Source organism: Bison bison, unplaced genomic scaffold (genome assembly GCF_000754665.1).
Source record: "Bison bison bison isolate TAMUID 2011002044 unplaced genomic scaffold, Bison_UMD1.0 scf7180017864344, whole genome shotgun sequence".
Classification (NCBI taxonomy): domain Eukaryota; kingdom Metazoa; phylum Chordata; class Mammalia; order Artiodactyla; family Bovidae; genus Bison; species Bison bison.
Genome location: NW_011494916.1, coordinates 147487 through 165533, shown reverse-complemented (window position 1 = coordinate 165533; position 18047 = coordinate 147487). Strand labels below are relative to the sequence as shown.

General features: G+C 42.7%; 1 protein-coding gene across 1 annotated transcript in view; it reads right to left on the bottom strand.

Moving 5' to 3' along the window:
• The window catches only part of BCKDHB (branched chain keto acid dehydrogenase E1, beta polypeptide), a 270277-nt gene that overhangs the window by 239751 nt on the left and 12479 nt on the right, over window positions 1–18047 (bottom strand). Inside the window, exon 3 of the mRNA XM_010854589.1 lies at window positions 17031–17099. Within this exon, the coding sequence (XP_010852891.1) occupies window positions 17031–17099 (69 nt within the window). The remainder of the gene's footprint in view (window positions 1–17030; window positions 17100–18047) is intronic.

Below are 18047 nucleotides of genomic sequence, written 5' to 3'. Positions count from 1 at the left end.
TCCAACGAAAAAATAATTGGAAAAGAAAAAAGAACTCCATAGCTGAAGTTTTCGATTTGGCTTGTTTCAAGAATCCACAGAGCTGGATCCAAGTGGCAGCCTGAAAGTCACTACACGTAACGAAATGAAAGAGAAATAGTTGCCACACTGATTTAAAACCAACACACATACATTCAGAAGCATGAGTTTCACTTGAAATAAACTGGTTTATTTGAAATAAACCTTTTAAACATCAGATCCATTTTTAAATAAGAGGTCAGGGGGAAAGTTAGCAAGTATCACAATGTGCAATTTGATGAAGCTTTTAGTTTGGTCCAAACCAGATGGCCAGCTAAAATAAGCGATGGTACAGAGGACAATCCAATGTTTCAGAATTAAAGAAATCTATATTCTATACACTCTTACAGGATAATCACATCTCCTCAAAACGTTAGCCATCTAATCTGTTTCTGACCCCACTCTTCCATGAAAATTATTTTATTTTGTAGGTCACAAGTCATGGAGGGCCTCCTAACTGCATACCCAATGGAAACTTCATGGTCAATATTTCAGTATTTACCCCCTGACAACTGCCCTCAATCCTTTACTTTCCATCTGCCTCCACCTGCAAAACATCATGCATCCTCTTGGTCTGCCCAAATGATTCTTCACTCACCCCTTCCTGGCTCCACCTTTCCTCCACTGCCACAGGTCAGACGTTCATTACCTCTCAGACAGACTCTGTGGTTCTCAAACTACAGTTCCTGGACCACCAGCAGCAGCATCTGCAGACTTGCTGGAAGTAAAAAATGCTTGGGCCCCATGTAAGACCTACTCAATCAGAAACTCTGGGGGTAGCATCAGTAATCTGTGATGGAGCAAGCCTTCCAGGTGACTCTGATGTGCACTAAAACTTAAGAACCTCTGTAATCAGCAATCATCCTGCTCTTGCTCTTCCCACCTTTATGCCTCAGTGTCCCCAAGCCTGTGGCCAGCATTAGATCCTAAACAATCAATTTAACTATGTCATCCACATTTTTTACAACAGGATTCAAAATATGTCAACACTTTTTAAATAAAAAAGACATCAAACGTTAACTTAAATTTGCATTCTAATGTTACTTGAATTTGTACAGACAGAAGTTTTATAAAACTAGCAATATCCCTATTTTTTAAGCATAGATAATTTCTTACACAGAGAACATTAAACCAATACATTCAACAACATTAATTTGAAATCAAATTTTTCTGAAACTGTGCTGCTCAGTTAGTTGATCACTCATGTCTGACTCTTTGCAACCCCATGGACTGTAGCCCGCCAGGCTCCTTTGCCCATGGGATTCTCAGGCAAGAATACTGGAATGAGTTGCCATTCATGTTGTCTCCAGTCCCACTGTCCCCATCCTTATGAATTTAGCCCCTTACAAAAGAAGATCACTTGACATATTAGTGGGAATTAAGAAGGGAATGAATGTCGATATCTATATCCCGCTCTTTTTCCAGAAGACTCAGCTGCCATTTTCCACCAAAATTCTCAGCACACAATTTCATTCACCCTCTGTCATGTACATTTTGGACTAAAAGGAAAGTTTCGAGGCATGTCTTCCATCATTTCATATTGTTATTTCATTCTTACACTGTTATTTTACTCACCATGGAGGCGATGCTTTGGCAGACCAAGTTTACTGGATGTCCTAAAAGGCAGAGACTACACGTTGAAAATTTTTAGTACCTTTTGGAACAGGAGTTCTCAAACTTGGCTGCACATTTGAATCACCTGGAGACCTGTGAAAACTCCCAACACCCTGGCCACACCCCAGACCACTGACTCACAATCTCTGGGGTGAAACAGAAGTATCAGAATTGCAACCTACGGGCGCCGTTGAGCATCAGTGCTGGGTAGTGAATGGTATGGTCACCTGGAGACCTATGTCTGATACTTATCCCACATAAGCACCATGCCACTGAAAGGCATCGACCCTCCTAAGATGCATCTCCAACAAGCTTATGGACCTAGTGCATTGGTCTCTGTACCCAGGAAAATAACCTGAGTAATCCAAGGAAATCTGAAAGAAGTGCCTCAGCCTAAGACAAAGTTTGAGGATGTGTTTTTTACCTGTCAGATGACACATTAATATTAACCATCTATTTCCTGTGCCCATTAGTCAATGTGGCAATGATAATAGTCAGTGCCAGTCTTTCTCCATTAAGTGTAATTCAGCCAGTCTCTGCCTTCATTATCCATTACTTGGCCTAACAAGGCTATCACATGCTTGAACTGACCTGGGGCTATTTTGAGTGGCAATCTTTCAGTTCTGCAGAAATTATAAAACTGACCTAAACAAAGAAACTGCTGGAGTTGCCAGGCAGCAGAGGCCCCAGAATATCTACACGGGAGGAACACAGAAGAAGCATTCTAATTAGAGACTAAAGGCAGGTGGCTTGTCTCGATCTTACACTCCCATAGCTAGCACATCATTTTTACTTAGATTCTATGTAGGCAGGAGATAATTTGGAGGAAGTGATGAAGATCAAAGTCGCCTTGAGCACCCCTGAGACCCCCATGCTAGCAAAGTCAGGGACCAGAGATCCATGTCACTGAAACCATCAACAGAGGCCTCTTCATTTCCTTCCTTTGGCTGTTCTCCAGAGGCTGGATACTGGTCCACTTACAGCTGTGCACACAGAGGGGGCGAGAAGGGGACAGGCAAGGCAAGACAGTGACCAACTGCTGAAGCCTCCACCAGAGAGACTCCCCCAGAGGAAAAGAGAAACCACATCAAAGCCTAACAACTGGGCCTGAGCCCTTAGCACTCCTGCTGAAAGTAAGGACGAAAGGGTCTTGCAGTTGAACTGAGACCCCATGAGAATCCACAAAGAGACACAGATCAAACCAGAAGGGGACTTGCAGCAAGGAAATACTAGTATGTTAAAACCCTCTCCCACTGAAAGCCATCTACAGCTTATCTTAAGTACCATGTCTGTTCTCTGATCCTATAGATCTGGACCACAGAGACTTTTCTGAGACAATGGGAAGTGGATAGACATAGTTGACAACAGTAGCACTCCATGGCCACCAGGAAGTGTAAACTGTGAAAGATTTCTCATTCACTTGGCTACTGCTCCCTTAGTAAAAATGAATCACCTAAGGAAGGCTGAGCACTGAAGAATTGATACTTTTGAACTGTGGTGTTGGAGAAGACTCTTGAGAGTCCCCTGGACTGCAAGGAGATCAAACCAGTCAATCCTAAAGAAAGTCAATCCTGAATATTCATTGGAAGGACTGATGTTGAAGCTCCAATACTTTGGTCACCTGATGTGAAGAGCCGACTCATGGGAAAAGACCCTGATGCTGGGAGGGATTGGGGGCAGGAGGAGAAGGGGATGACAGAGGATGAGATGGCTGGATGGCATCACCAACTCGATGGACACCAGTCTGAGCAAACTTCGGGGGATAATGAAGGACAGGGAAGCCTGGTGTGTCCATGGGGTCATAAAGAGTCAGACACGACTTAGTGACCAAACAATAATACAGGATCGCCCAGCCTGGAAACACTGGGAACAAATTTTACCGAAATTTCACTTAACTGAAATCCTTAAGTGTTAGTGGGAGCTAAAGCTGAGTAGTGAGCTGCCTTCTGCCTGCAGAAACAGCGGGGGACTTCCCTGGTGGTGCAGTGGTTAAGAATCTGCACTCCCAATGCTGGGGGCCCGGGGTTCGATCCCTGGTCAGGGAACTAAGATCCCACAAGTCACAGCTGAGCCCACATGCCAGAACCACTGAGCCCATGCACTCTAGAACACACTCATGGCAACTAGAGAAACCCGTGCACCGCAGAGAAGATGAAGTACAGCCAAAATAAATAATAAAATTTAAAAGAAAAAGAAAGAAACAACAGGAACTAGGTAGGAATGGGAATGAAAGTAATTTGGTGAGGACGGAGTGAGGGCAACACTTCACTGAGACTATTTGGCTTAAATCCTGCTTCTGATTATCTGAGAGAAGTCAGGAGAGGCTGTGTAGGCGAGAAGTTCCTGGCTCCCTACATGAGTCCCTTTCGACAGACTATGGGATAAAGAAAGGCCATTTAAAAGAACATGGCCAGTGCAATAATTGCATGCCACCACATCCAACTTTTCTCTTTTTGTATAAAGGTTAAACACTGTAAGCGGAGTCATAGCCTTGAGATACATATGTACACACATATATACACAGAATAATCAAAAACTAGAAGGTCCCTGGGCAGAAACTCAGTAGAACATTTAACAATGGAAAAGGTACCTTCTTTGGGCAAATGACTAAGTTGCCCTATTGGACTCAGGAATTTGTTCAGAAGGCCATGGAACTTTTCCCTTTAGTTTATTGGTGTTTAATTTAGATTTGAGTAGATAGTATGGGTTTATGCCATTTCACATGTTCCTCTCTCCTTCTGATGAATGAAACAACATCTTCCTAAAGTCATATAAGGAGAAGGCAATGGCACCCGACTCCAGTACTCTTGCCTGGAAAATCCCATGGATGGAGGAGCCTGGTAGGCTGCAGTCCATGGGGTCACTAAGAGTCGGACACGACTGAGCAACTTCACTTTCACTTTTCACTTTCATGTATTGGAGAAAGAAATGGCAACCCACTCCAGTGTTCTTGCCTGGAGAATCCCAGGGACGGGGGAGCCTGGTGGGCTGCCCATCTATGGGGTCGCACAGAGTCGGACACGACTGAAGCGACTTAGCAGCAGCAGCAGCAGCAAAGTTATATAACGGTTTTCTTCTTGAGTTTTGAGGAACCTTTCCATTTTCAAAGAACAAACTGATCAAGTTCAGCACCTATAGGGTCTTGATTAATCCAGCACACAGCACTGTGTGTGTGTTCCCTTTTGGCTGAGAAATTAGCTTCTTTGTTTCTGCTGCACTCCAAGCCGGCAGTGACGGGAAGAGAAAAAAGAGGAGGGTGAAAAGGAGCAGCCTGCCCAGAAACAGAGATGAGGAGAAATCCCTTATTACCAACAGTGCTTAAGTGTCCAGAAGCCAAAACTACAGGAAAAGAACCTTTTGGCTAATTTTAAGATTCCCCAATGCCACCACTTCTGGCTGGTAACCAGAGGCCCTTGGAGGGGAGAGGGCTGGCAGGATGCCCCTGGAGAAGGTCAGGCATTTCACTGCTGAAGCTGCCTTTGGGTACAGCTGCTCAGTCAGAAACCAAAAACTTTTTGTCCAACAGGTTTCCCAAGTGATTCCTTAGCACATGACACTCACCAACCTTTACCTAACTGATCCCTCATCCTATTTGCCAATCAAGCCATGGAGACACACACTAGGAACAGAAAACAAAGCACTGGGCTCCCATCATCTCTGACTTGCCATAGAAGGTCTCACTCTATAAGGATCTTGTAGATGACATAAATATTTGTTCTCCATGCAGGGCTGCTTTTACTGGCTACTCCCAACTTGACTAGAAAGTTGGCATTTAATTGTTCCATGACTTTGTAACTGCGTGGGAGGTGCTGCTGCTGCTGCTAAGTCCCTTCAGTCGTATCCGACTCTGTGCGACCCCACAGACAGCAGCCTACCAGGCTCCCCCGTCCCTGGGATTCTCCAGGCAAGAACACTGGACTGGGTTGCCATTTTCTCCTCCAATGCATGAAAGTGAAAAGTGAAAGTGAAGTCACTCAGTCGTGTCAGACTCCTAGCGACCCCATGGACTGCAGCCTACCAGGCTCCTCCGTCCATGGGATTTTCCAGGCAAGAGTACTGGAGTGGGCTGCCATTGCCCTCTCCATGCAAGGTGCTAACCAGTGGAATTTCGATTTAGAATTGAAGCACAGACTGTCTAGCCATGTAACCACCTACATATTTAAATTCAAACCTTCTGAGACAGGTAAGTGACAACAAACAGCTCCACATCACAGCGTGTCAAAGTTAAGCTGCCATGGCCACCAGGCACACTACTTTTAGAAGAAAGAGCGTTCTTAGTTGTAATTTAATGGGTTTGTGATCTGTTTCCTTAAGACAAATAAAAGAGGGTGGGAAAAGCCATGGATTCCCAGATACAGAGCAATCTGAACTGCCCATATAAAAATCATTACTGGTCCTCTTTCATTCCCTGGGAATGAAATGAATCTGGGATTCATATCTGGGATCTAAAATGAAGCCTTATAATTCAAAAATTAGACTTGAGTCAAATAAGCAGCAATTCTGAAACCATGAAAAATGAAGTTAAAAAAAACTGCTGGTTGTAATGTGTAAAAATTAGGAAGTAAGCTGTCCCAACTAAAACAATTAAAAATACCAAGCACATCCTAACCCAAGAAATATGACATGCTAAAGAAAGAAGTTTGTGTTTTCCCCTCTGTTCAAAGTACCAGCCTCGGGGCTTCTCTGGTGGCCCAGTGGTTAAGACTGCACGGTTCCAATGTGGGGGCCTTGGGTTCAATCCCTGGTCAGGAGACTAAGAGCCCACATGCCTCTCAGCATGCCCAAAAACTAAAAAAAAAAAAAAAGTACTAGTCTAGAAAAGAATTTTCATAAGACCTAGCACCAGATTTAGGAAGCTACGTAGTAACATTATCCCTGATAATAGATGGACAAATGAGATGTATCATACTTGACAGTGAAAATATAAAACAAGACTTTTTACTCTCTTTTAATCTAAGTTGTCCTTGATATACTTTCATTTTTCAAAAATTTTAATGATGATGTTTAAAAAGATATATGAATCAAGTTTATCCTTTCTGACAATAATGACCGCTATTCCCATTTTTCCTGGTCTACTTTAGTCTAAGCCCATCTCCTAAGCCCCTGATGGTGCTCACATCTGATCATTTTAAAAGCCTGCCATTGTCAAACAATGTTGAGAAAAACTGGCTTAAGGGCATTACACCTGATGCTGAAAATGTCAAAGAGAACACCTGCTGGCAGTTCTAACATTTATTGTTTAATCAACTAAGATAAAAAAAAAAAAACATTGAAGCACCAGCTGCCACCTCAGAACAGCTTAATGCATTAAAAAATTTGTCCACAAGAGTCACAAAAAATGTCATTAAAACTTTTTAATACCGACTACTGATGACTAGCTGCTTCTGATCCCATGAACAATCCAAACCCTTAAGCTTTGTTTATTAAAATTCCTTATCAATTCCCTATATTTCTCATGCTTTTCTGTATCAATGAGTTGCTCATTTATAAATAATTTATAAATAAAAACAAAAAACAATGTAGAACCAAGAGCTCAGAACTGCGTTCTGGCTCTGGTTCCCCCACTTGCCCTGGGCAACTTGGTAACAGCATCTAAGCTCTCAGAACTTCAGTCTCTGCGTAATGTGAAGAAGGGCCGGATCAAGGTTTCTCAACTCAGAGCTTTGCCATTTGGGGTCAAATCATTCTCTGTTTAGACGGTTGCCTTCTGCCCCAGGAGATGATTATCAGCATTCCCGACCCCTACCCGCTTCGTATAGTGGCAATCCCCAGATGCGACAACCAAAAATGTCTCTCTAGATGTGGCCAAATGCCCCCAGGAGGGCAAAGCCACCCTAGCTGAGAATTCCTAGATATATACTCAATTTCCCTCCAGTTCTAATACGCCATAGCCTTCCCTGGCAGCTTAGTGGTAAGCAATCTGCCTGGACAAGAGTCCAATCCCTGGGTCAGGACGATCCCTTGGAGAATGAAATGGCAACCCATTCCCAGTATTCTTGCCTGGGAAATCCCACGGACAGAGGAGCCTGGTGGGCTACCGTCCACGGGGCTGCAAAAGAACCAGACACGACTTAGCGACTGAGCACATACACACACTAATACCCTACAAAATAGATTAAATATCTAAATCTCTTAAATGTTATTTGTTAAGTCACTGGTCATCATGGTGACTGTGATGATACTCAGTTTGAGAAGCTGAAATACAGTGACTGTACCAATTCTAATATATTTTTCTTTAATAAAAATTTACAAAAAGACACTAAAGAAATATGTAAAGGAAACCAATACAAGTAAAGTATATGCTAATAATACATTCATCCCATTTTTGAGGATAACTCCTTCAACTGGATAAAAAGAAAGGCATTTTGACATGTTCTTTAACTAATTCGTCTACATGTGTGCTTTTAGTAAACAAAGGGGCCTTATAATAGCAGGAGCAATGTGAAGTGCCTGACTTCTAGGAAGGAAGAAAAGCACAACTACTAGCAATCCTTTTAAAATAGTTTTTTAAGCATATTAGAAAAAAAAAAAGTTTACACCATCTTATGAATTCTTGTTTTTGCTCCAAATTCATGAAACAGTTAAGATACCTTACAATCTAAATCTGGTATTCAGTCTGTCCTGAAGTCTTAAATGTATATACTTCAACCGCAGAGATAAGTCAGGTAGTCCATATTCCCAAAGAATTGTCATTGGTTTACCAAATTATTTTTTTCCCCAGCAAAATTAGTTTTAACTGGCCAGAGGCCAAACCCCATCTCACAGACTCCGTTTCTTCAGTGGAATTTGACACGCGATCCAAGAGAATGGTCATCATTCGAGTAACCCTCTCTTTGCAGGAGCAACATATAATGTAAGCTCACTTTTTCCTGCTGCAGATGCTAATTTCCTATTTCAGGTACAAGTATGAGACATGTCAAAAGACTCTGCCTTCAGCCTCCACATTTAAAACTTATACTGGAAAGGGGACTCTTTAAGAGAAAATTAAGAAATACATAACTACTCTCTATTAAAGCAGATAATCAACAAGGTATTGTATAGCACAGGAAGCTTTATCCAATATTCTGTAATACTAACATGGGGACAGAATCTGAAAAATAATGAATATATGTGTATGTATAACTGAATCACTTTGCTGTACACCTGAAACTGATACAACATTGTAGATCAACAATACCCCAACAATATTAAAAAGAGAGAATTAAGTGCCCAAAGCAGACCACAGTTCTAAGATGGCATAATTATTATACTCATAAAACCTCTTAATGTAAAAGAAATTAAAGCCTAAAGCAAATGTGTTCCTCTTTCTAAAAAAGATAAAAGAATACCTAAACACATGCTCTCCTTTCACTTTACTGACAAGTATGCTGCAGCTCAAAGTCAATTTCCAAATACTGGCAGATGACAGAAGAAAACTCGCCTTCTCCCCATGCCTGTCCTAGTTTTCCTTCCCGAATTCAGTGTCTTAAAGCATCTGGTTATACAATTTCTCTGCAGTTTACATAAGAAAACAAGTGAGTGATTATATTCCTTTTCCCATGCTGCTACAAGCCACAGTCGAGGTGGACAGAAATGAATAGTCATGGAAAAACATCAAATCCCATGAAAAGGCAGATGGTTAGGCCTGTAAATGGATTCGGCAAGTCCTCTGCTGTTCCTTCTCTCACCTCCATGCATGCATGCTTGGTCACCCAGCTGTGTCTGACTCTGAGACTCCACAGAGTGGAGCTCACCAGGCTCCTCTGTCTATGGGATTTCCCAGGCAAGGATCCTGGGGTGGGTTGCCATCTCCTTCTCCAGGGGATCTTCCTGACCTAGGGATCGAACTGGCCATCAAGGAGTTATCTCACATAAAAAGGTAAACCCGCCGTGTGTTAATGAGGTTATGTTTTACTATGTTCAAGTGTTTCCAAGCACTCTTTTTCTGTTCTGTCAAAGGACCAGGAAGCAGAAATGCAGATTGGTGATGCTAAACTCGCACTCATCTGGGTTTCTGGGGTACAAAACAGCTCTCTCTTAGGATTTCCCTGGTGGTTCCAGGGTTAAGACTCTGCCCTTCCAATGCAAGGGGCACAGACTCAATCCTTGATAAGGGACATAAGATCCCACATGGCATACCAAAAAAAACTTTTTTTAAGTTCTATCTCCCTTAGTTTGTTTTAATAGCATTGCTCCTAATGAGCCAATTTCTTATTTGTAATATTAAGTAGTATTCAGCTTGACAATATTTATTATGTCAGTAACCCTCAATCCAAACTCTCTTCTGGTCGAATTTAAAACCCTCAATAGGGACGGTCTCATTTCAAAGTGTAGGCTGCCACCTACTGGCCGATCCCTTCTCAACACCCTGCTCTCCCCAGAAAGTAAATCAATTCCCCACAAGAGGTTTTCCTGCTGTCATTCAAAGCATTCAGTAACATCAACATAATCTTTGTAATTCTTTTCAATACAAAATCTTTAAACAACAATGATTTTCTGTACAGCACAGGGAACTATATTCAATATCTTGTAATAAACTATAATGGAAAAGAATCTTTAAAAATATATAGATTTGAATACATATAAATATGTATAACTAAACCACTTTGTTGTACACCTGAAACAAAATATTGTAAATCAATTATATTTCAATTAAAATTTTTTTAATTAAATAAATATGAAATCTTTTAACTTAAAAAAAAGAGACTACCAAGCCAAGAATGTTTCTGTATAGCTTTAAATTCCCAGCGTATACTCAAAAGGGTAGAACAGTATTTTTAAAAGATGTGCTATTTCTTAAATATACAAAAAGTTCTGTTTGGATAGATTTATCTTCCCCATTTCCTTTATTCTTCACTCCTGAAAACAAGTTCATTTCCTCTTAGAGTGATGGTGATTTAATTGTTCATATTGATCTGGAATTATTCAAAATTCGAATTCATAGTCCTAAAGCTAGTGTAAAAATTCACAACATCCGCTTACAGTAAAGCTCAGAATTAAATAGCTGTTAATTAGCTCAACTCCTCGTCATGTAAACATAAATCTGCCAGCGCCTTCTATGAGCAGTGGACTTTTTCAAGTGATAGCTAGTTTCTCCCTGGTTTAAGCTATTTTAAGGAAAAATGGGACCAACTAAAATCATTAAAGGGAAATAAGGAAATCCCCTTTCAGAGGCAGCAGGCCCCTGTCTTGGTGAAAGAAGTGAAGGGTAACTACACTCAGCAACATTCACTCAATCAATACTGTCTGATAGTATTAGAATATATATTAGAAGCTGAGGATCCAAGATGACTTAAATGCCTACTGCCTTGGAGAAATTGCCCGGTGTAGAAATCTCTTGGGAAGACAATTACAACATGTAATTTTGCAATATGCAAAAGATGTAAGCATCTGGACAGTGATAAAGCAGTGACTGGATTAGCTCGGAGAGTCAGGAAGAACCTTTTTCTCTCTTCTTGGCAACAGTAGTTTCAGGCGTACAGCCCAGCAATTCATATATTCATATATAATGTATATACATGAAGAATTTGAGAGTCTGAAGAAGAAAAAATATGTATACATTTTTCCTTCTTCAGATTCTCTTCCCTTATGCTAATAGGTAATTACAAAACATTGAGTATAGTTCCCTGTGCTATACTGTAGGTCCTTGTTGGTTATCTATTTTATATATAGGAGTGTGTATATGTTAATCCCAAACTCCTAACTTAGCCCTCTCCCATCCTTTTCCCTTTGGTAACTGTAAGTTCGTTTTCTATGACTGAGTCTCTTTCTGTTTTGGAAATGAGTTCATTTATATCTTTTTCTTTTTTTAGATTCCACATATAAGTGATATCACGTGCTATTTATCTTTCTATCTGATTTATTTCACTTAGTATGATAATCTCTAGGTCCATTCATGTTGCTACAAATGGTATTATTCCCTTCTTTTTTTATGGCGCAGTTTCCATCATATGTATGCACTGAATCTTCCTTATCCACTCATCTGCTGATGGACATTTAGGTTGCTTCCACGTCTTGGCTCCTGTAAACAGTGCTGCGATGAACATTGGGGTCTATGTGTCTTTTCAAATTATGGTATTCTCTGGATATATGCCCAGAAGTGGGATTGCAGGATCGTATGGCAACTTCATCTTTAGTTTGCTTGCTTTTTATTTCTTATTTTTGGCTGCACTGAGGGTTCATTGCTACACGCAGGCTTTCTCTAGTTGCGACAAGCAGGTGCTACTCTCTGCTTGCAATGCACAGCTTTTCACTGCAGTGACTTCTCTCGTTGCAGGACACAGGCTGCAGGGCGCAGGAGCTTCAGGAGTTATGGCACACAGGCTTTCTCTCTAGCTGTACCGTGAGCACAGGCTCTAGAGCACAGGCTCAGTAGCTGCAGCCCACAGGCTTGGCTGCCCCGTGGCATTTGGGATCTTAGTTCCCAGACCAGGAATCAAACCCATATCCCCTGCATTGGCAGGCAGATTCTTAACCACTGGATCACCGGGGAAATACCAGTGATCAAAGTAAAAAATACTTTTTAGTTGTTTAAGGAAACTTCATATCCTCCATAGTAACTGTACCAGTTTACATTCCCACCAGTAGTGTAGGCGGGTTCCCTTTTCTCCCCACTCTCTCCAGCATTTATTATTCATAGGCGTTTTGATGTTGGCCATTTTAATGTGAGGTGAGTGATATCTCAGTGTAGTTTTGATTTGCATTTCTCTAAGAATTACTGACATTGAGCATATTTTCATGTACCATTTGGCCGCTTGTATGTCTTCCTTGGAGAAATTTTTTTCTGTTGAAATCTTTTGCCCACTTTTTGATTGGGTTGTTTTGTTTTAGGAAGAGCCTTAAAAAGAAGACCTGTGAAGGTAAAAGAGGAGTTTCCCCAGGGAATTAAGTGGGGTGGGGAGGGGGGGATCCAAATTGCACGTGCAATGGAAGAGAGATGAAAAACACACAGGCTTAAGGGGAAATAATTCAGTTTTAATAAAGGAAATGAGGCCAGGTGAGTGGGAAGAGGGCAGATCTCAAAATCTCCTGCATATTCTGCCAAGAAATGCACATTTTAGGTTGATCACACTGACATCAAGGTTGGGACAGGAGGGAGGGTGATTACTAAGAGAAGCAAGGCCACTATCCAAGCAGAGACGATTCGGATCCAAAGTGAGCCTCCAGGGCGGTGAGGATGGAAAGGAGAGGCCTCGGTAAAGACAAACTGAAGATAAAATCAGAGGACTTGATGAACTTGGCGAATGAGGAAGAGGGAAGAGACTAGGACCTCCTCAGTTTTCCGGCTTAAGTAACCAAGTGGACGATGGTATATTTGCTAAGAAATGTAGGAGGAGGCGTGGATTTTCTGGGAGAACATAATAAATTCAGCTGAGTTTGCAAACATGAGCTTGGAAGTGCTGAGGCTGAAGTGACGGGAACACCCAGGTGAAGACTGCAGTGGGGTGAGGGGCAGTACACACAGAGGTGGCGCTCAGGCCCGAGGTCTGGACTGGAGATGGAAATTCGGAAGAAGCTTGGAAGTCGCCAAGCCTTCCTCACAGGAAGTAAAAAGCGGAACACGCTATAAAATCAACAACTTTTCCTGGACCCGCTAGAGAAGCAAGGGCACAGAGCAAACGGCTATCCCCAAGAATGGAGAGCAGACCAGTGAATACAGGGACTCTCGACTGTGCAGAGCAGAGACCAGAAGCGGGGTGGGAAACCTGGGCTGTAGCTGAGGAACTGTTGGAGCTTCGTGAGGACAAGTCTGAGAGCTAAAAACTCAGAAGACCCAGTCATAGGGGGCCCCCCTACAATTTTGTGAAGTTTCCCTTCAGGAGCTCGATCAGGTTTCCATAGTAAATGTCAGAGAAAATCCCCTCTTGCCTCCAGTAGGCGAAGTAAACAAGGAACCATTCTGAACCACTCCCATTTCAAGTAAAACCTGCTAGTTAAGCACAGCCCAAACGCCTGTGTAGCATCAGAACCCAGGTGACCTCAAGGCAGGAAAAGACCCAACTCCCGCTCTCTCTAGCCACCCAGTTCTACCAGAGGTGGAGAGAAAAAGCTGAGAAACATTTGGGAAACTCATGGTCCAAGGGCACAGGCTCACTTAAAAGACAAACCAAATCAGAGGATTACAGAACACTGTCCCTTACCCCACGAACACCTTACCGCCTCATTCCTAAAGGCCTATTTACAGCAGTTCCTTTTACCCAATGCATCACGTCTGGCTAACAAGGGAAGAATGACAAGGCACACCAAAAGGCAAAAAGCACAGTTTGAAGAGACAGCACAGGCATCAGAACCAGATGTGGCAAGGATGCTGGAATTATCAGACTGGGGATTTAAAACAACTATGATTAATACGCTAGGCTTCCCTGGTGGCTCAGCAGTAAAGAATGCGTCTGCAATGCAGCAGATACAGGAGACGCCAGTTCAATCCCTGGGTCTGGAAAATCCCCTGGAGAAGGAAATGGCAGCCCACTCCAGTATTCTTGCCTGGAGAATCCCATGGACAGAAAGACCTGGAGGGCCATAGTCCATAGGGTTGCAAAGAGTCACGACTGAGCGACTGAGCAGGCACGCACGCACACACACGTGATTAATATGCTAAGGTCTCTACTGGACAAAACAGACAGCAAGCAACAACAGATGGGCAATGTAAACAGAGTCAAAAATCCTAAGGAAAAAAAAAGTCTAATTCTACACTTTAAATATTAGTTAATATATATAAATATATTCAAATATGTCCTTGAAGTGTATATAATATCAAGATATGTATAGTGGTTTTCTCGAGTTTCTCTCTGCTGGTTTGGGCAATTTTTATTTTCTTCTTTATGCTTTTCTGCTGCTGCTGCTAAGTCGCTTCAGTTGTGTCCGACTCTGTGTGACCCCATAGACGGCAGCCTACCAGGCTCCCCCGTCCCTGGGATTCTCCAGGCAAGAACACTGGAGTGGGTTGCCATTTCCTTCTCAAATGCATGAAAGTGGAAAGTGAAAGTGAAGTCGCTCAGTCGTGTCCGACTCTTAGCGACCCCGTGGACTGCAAGCCTACCAGGCTCCTCCGTCCATGGGATTTCCCAGACAAGAGTACTGGAGTAGGGTGCCATTGCCTTCTCCATTATGCTTTTCTACATCTTGCAAATTTCCTATAATGCATATGCATTTAGAAAGCAAATGCATAAAGGTTTCTATTTTTTTTGTTTGTTTGTTTGGCTACACTGGGTCTTCTTTGCAGGGTGAGGGCTTCCTCTAGTTGCAGGACACAGGTTTCCCCTGGTACAGAGCATGGGCTCTTAGAGCCTGCAGGCTTCAGCGGTCGCAGTGCACAGGGCTTAGCTGCCCCACAGCATGTGGACTTTTAGTTTCCCAATCAGGAATGGAACCCACATCCCCTGATTGGGAGGCAAATTTCCAACCACTGAACCAGCAGGGAAGTCCCTTTGATTTCTTTTTGAAGATCTAAAGTCTCTAGCAGTCAGAATTAGCTGGGGCTAATTGAGATAGTTCGAGATGGCTGAGATGCAACCAGCAATCTCGACTCTATTAAAATAGACAGCGAGGAGAAAGCAGAGAGGGACAGGACCCAAACCAAACTGGTGTAAAGGTAAGGGGAAAGAACTACCTGAGAGCTCCTGACAAGTGGGATGGAACACTTGATTTCCTGGATTCAGCTAGGGTTTCCTGGATGCAAGTATAACATCAGAGGAAGAGGGGAACAAGAAGGAACAACTGGGAGGAAAAAAAAAAATCTTAAAGCCCCTCACTCCTTTTTCCACCCACATGAGCTTTACAGGGCAGTGGTAAAGGCCAGAAGGAAGGCAAGTGTCAACTCCTACCCAAACTCAACTGCTTTGATTTCCAGATTAGATAAGACTGAGGAAACAGACGAAAGGTCAAAGCGCCTCCAAGGAAGGCAGCGCAACAGCAAGGCGTTGGAACACATGCCTTACAGAGCAAATCTGCTGTGAGGATGTTGGAATGGGCCAGTATGCCTCCTCTGATGGCTTTAACTCTGAGTTGAATGAAGTAAGCGATAGCAATGGGCAGAAATGGATCACGTGCCAGGCAGAAGATACTGACTGGCGGGGATGAAACGTGGAAGGATGCTGCGATGCTTAATAACAGGTGTCCAGCTGGCTAGGTGATATGGCCCGGTTGTCAGATACCAGTCTAGATACTCTGGGAAGATATTTTAGACGTGATTAACATCTAAGTAAACCAGATTATCCTTCTTAATGTGGATGGGCTTCATCCAATCACTTGAAGGCCTTAAAGGGAAAGACTAAGGTTTCCCAAACCAGAAGAAATTTGTCCTGAAGACTGCTTGGTTTTCTAGTCGGCTGGCTTGCCCTACAGATTTCTGAGTTGTGAGCCCCACTATGGTGTGAGCCAATTCCTTAAAATATAGATCTCTGATTCTCGCTCTCTCAATATAGATCTATGTATTGTGCTAAGCCGCCTCAGTCCTGTCTGACTTTTTGTAACCCTATGGACCGTAACCGGTGACTCTTCTGTCCAAGGGATTCTCCAGGCAAAAATACTGGAATGGGTTGCCATTTCCTCCTCCAGGGCATCTTCCCAACCCAGGGATCGAGCCCGTGTCTCTCATGTCTCCTGCATTGGCAGGCGGGTTCTTTACCAGTAGCACCATCTGGGAAGTATGTACAGGTATAAACATAGATACAGATGGGGTGTCCCCAGAGGCTCAGAGGCAAAAAAAAAAAAAAATCCACCTGCATTGCAGAAGATACAGGAGATCTCTGAGTCCTGAAGGTCCCCTGGAGGAAGGCATGGAAACACACTCCAATATTCTTGCTCAGAAAATCCCACGGACAGAGGAGCCTGGCGAACTAAGGTCCATGGGGTCAGAGAGCTGGACATGACTGAAGCGACTGAGCACACTACAGCACATATAGATATAAAAATATATACATATACAGGTATATTTTATACACACACACACACCTACTCACACATAGGTATATCCTAATGGTTTGATTTCTCTGGAGAATCCTAATGCACATAATAAAAGATGAAATCTATTAGCAGTGACCAATAGGGCAGAACTTTGAATGGGACTGAAACTGGCAAAGGCAGGGCAGCAATAAGAGGTTGAAGATTCCCAGATGTATGAATGACACGACAAACAATACATTTAATGTAGAATACTTTGGAATCTATAATACACAGAATATGAACTAGACCAGAGGGAAGCTACAGTTAGAACACATTTAGTGAAACTTAGGCCAAAGGAGTCTGGAGGTGGCTGTGGAGACAAAAGGAATCTGATGATGCAATAAGGACATGGCAAACATTTTAACAGGCATACTTTGTACTGCCAAGATGTGTAAACTCTACAGGAATACTGTTCATATATAAGGATACTAACTTACCATACTTGTCTCGCAAGCCGACAGTACATCTAAAGACTCCACCAAAGGCAACGTCTTCACCAAATATTACTGAAAAATAATAAAGAACATGTTGTATCTAATCATTCCTAAATGAGTCTAACAATAAGTAATGTAAGTGTCTACATACGAAATTAGAAAACAGAAATGGATCCCGAGATCTAAAGCAAGGTTTGCCAATTTAGACCTTAGTGACACTTTGGACTGGATGATCCTTCTGTCATAGTGGCCTGTCCTGTGCATTGTAGGCACAGAGCAACACGCCTGGTCTCCGTGCAGTGGGTGGGCTGCTGACCGCACAGAGTGGTAACAGCCAACAGGGTCTCCAGACAGTGTGAAGTGCACGGGGAGGATCCTCCGTTGTGAAAGAAACACTAATCTGGAACCTCACCTTGTTTCACCCATGAAGGAAATGAGGTCAGAAAAGTAGTCAAGTAACTTAACAAGCCAGAAAGCAAGAGGCAGAACTGTGACTCACACTCTAGGCTTATATGTCTCTTGGGCAGTGGCTTTTGAGGGGTGTTTCTATTGGCTTGGGCGGGGAGGGGGGGGAGGTTAATGATTCCCCCTCCCTTTTTTAAAGAATCCTGTGGATCATTTTTCAAGTCTTTAATTGAATTTGTTACAATATTGCTTCTGTTTTTATGTTTTTGGTTCTTTTGTTGCAAGGCATATGGGATCTTGGCTTTCCAATCTGGGATCTAACCCGCACCCCCTGCATTGAAAGGCGAAGTCTTAACCACTGGACCACCAGGGAAGTCCCCTGATTTTCTTTTTTTTTTCTAATATACCATATACAATGAGAGTCAGCAATTTGAAGAAGCTGAAAGAACAGCATTTCAAGCTGAGAGAATAGTGACAAGTAGGAAAGTGGAGAAGGAAATGGCAACCCACTCCAATGTTCTTGCCTGGAGAATCCTGGGGACAGGGGAGCCTGGTGGGCTGCCCATCTATGGGGTCGCACAGAGTCGGACACGACTGAAGCGCCTTAGCAGCAGC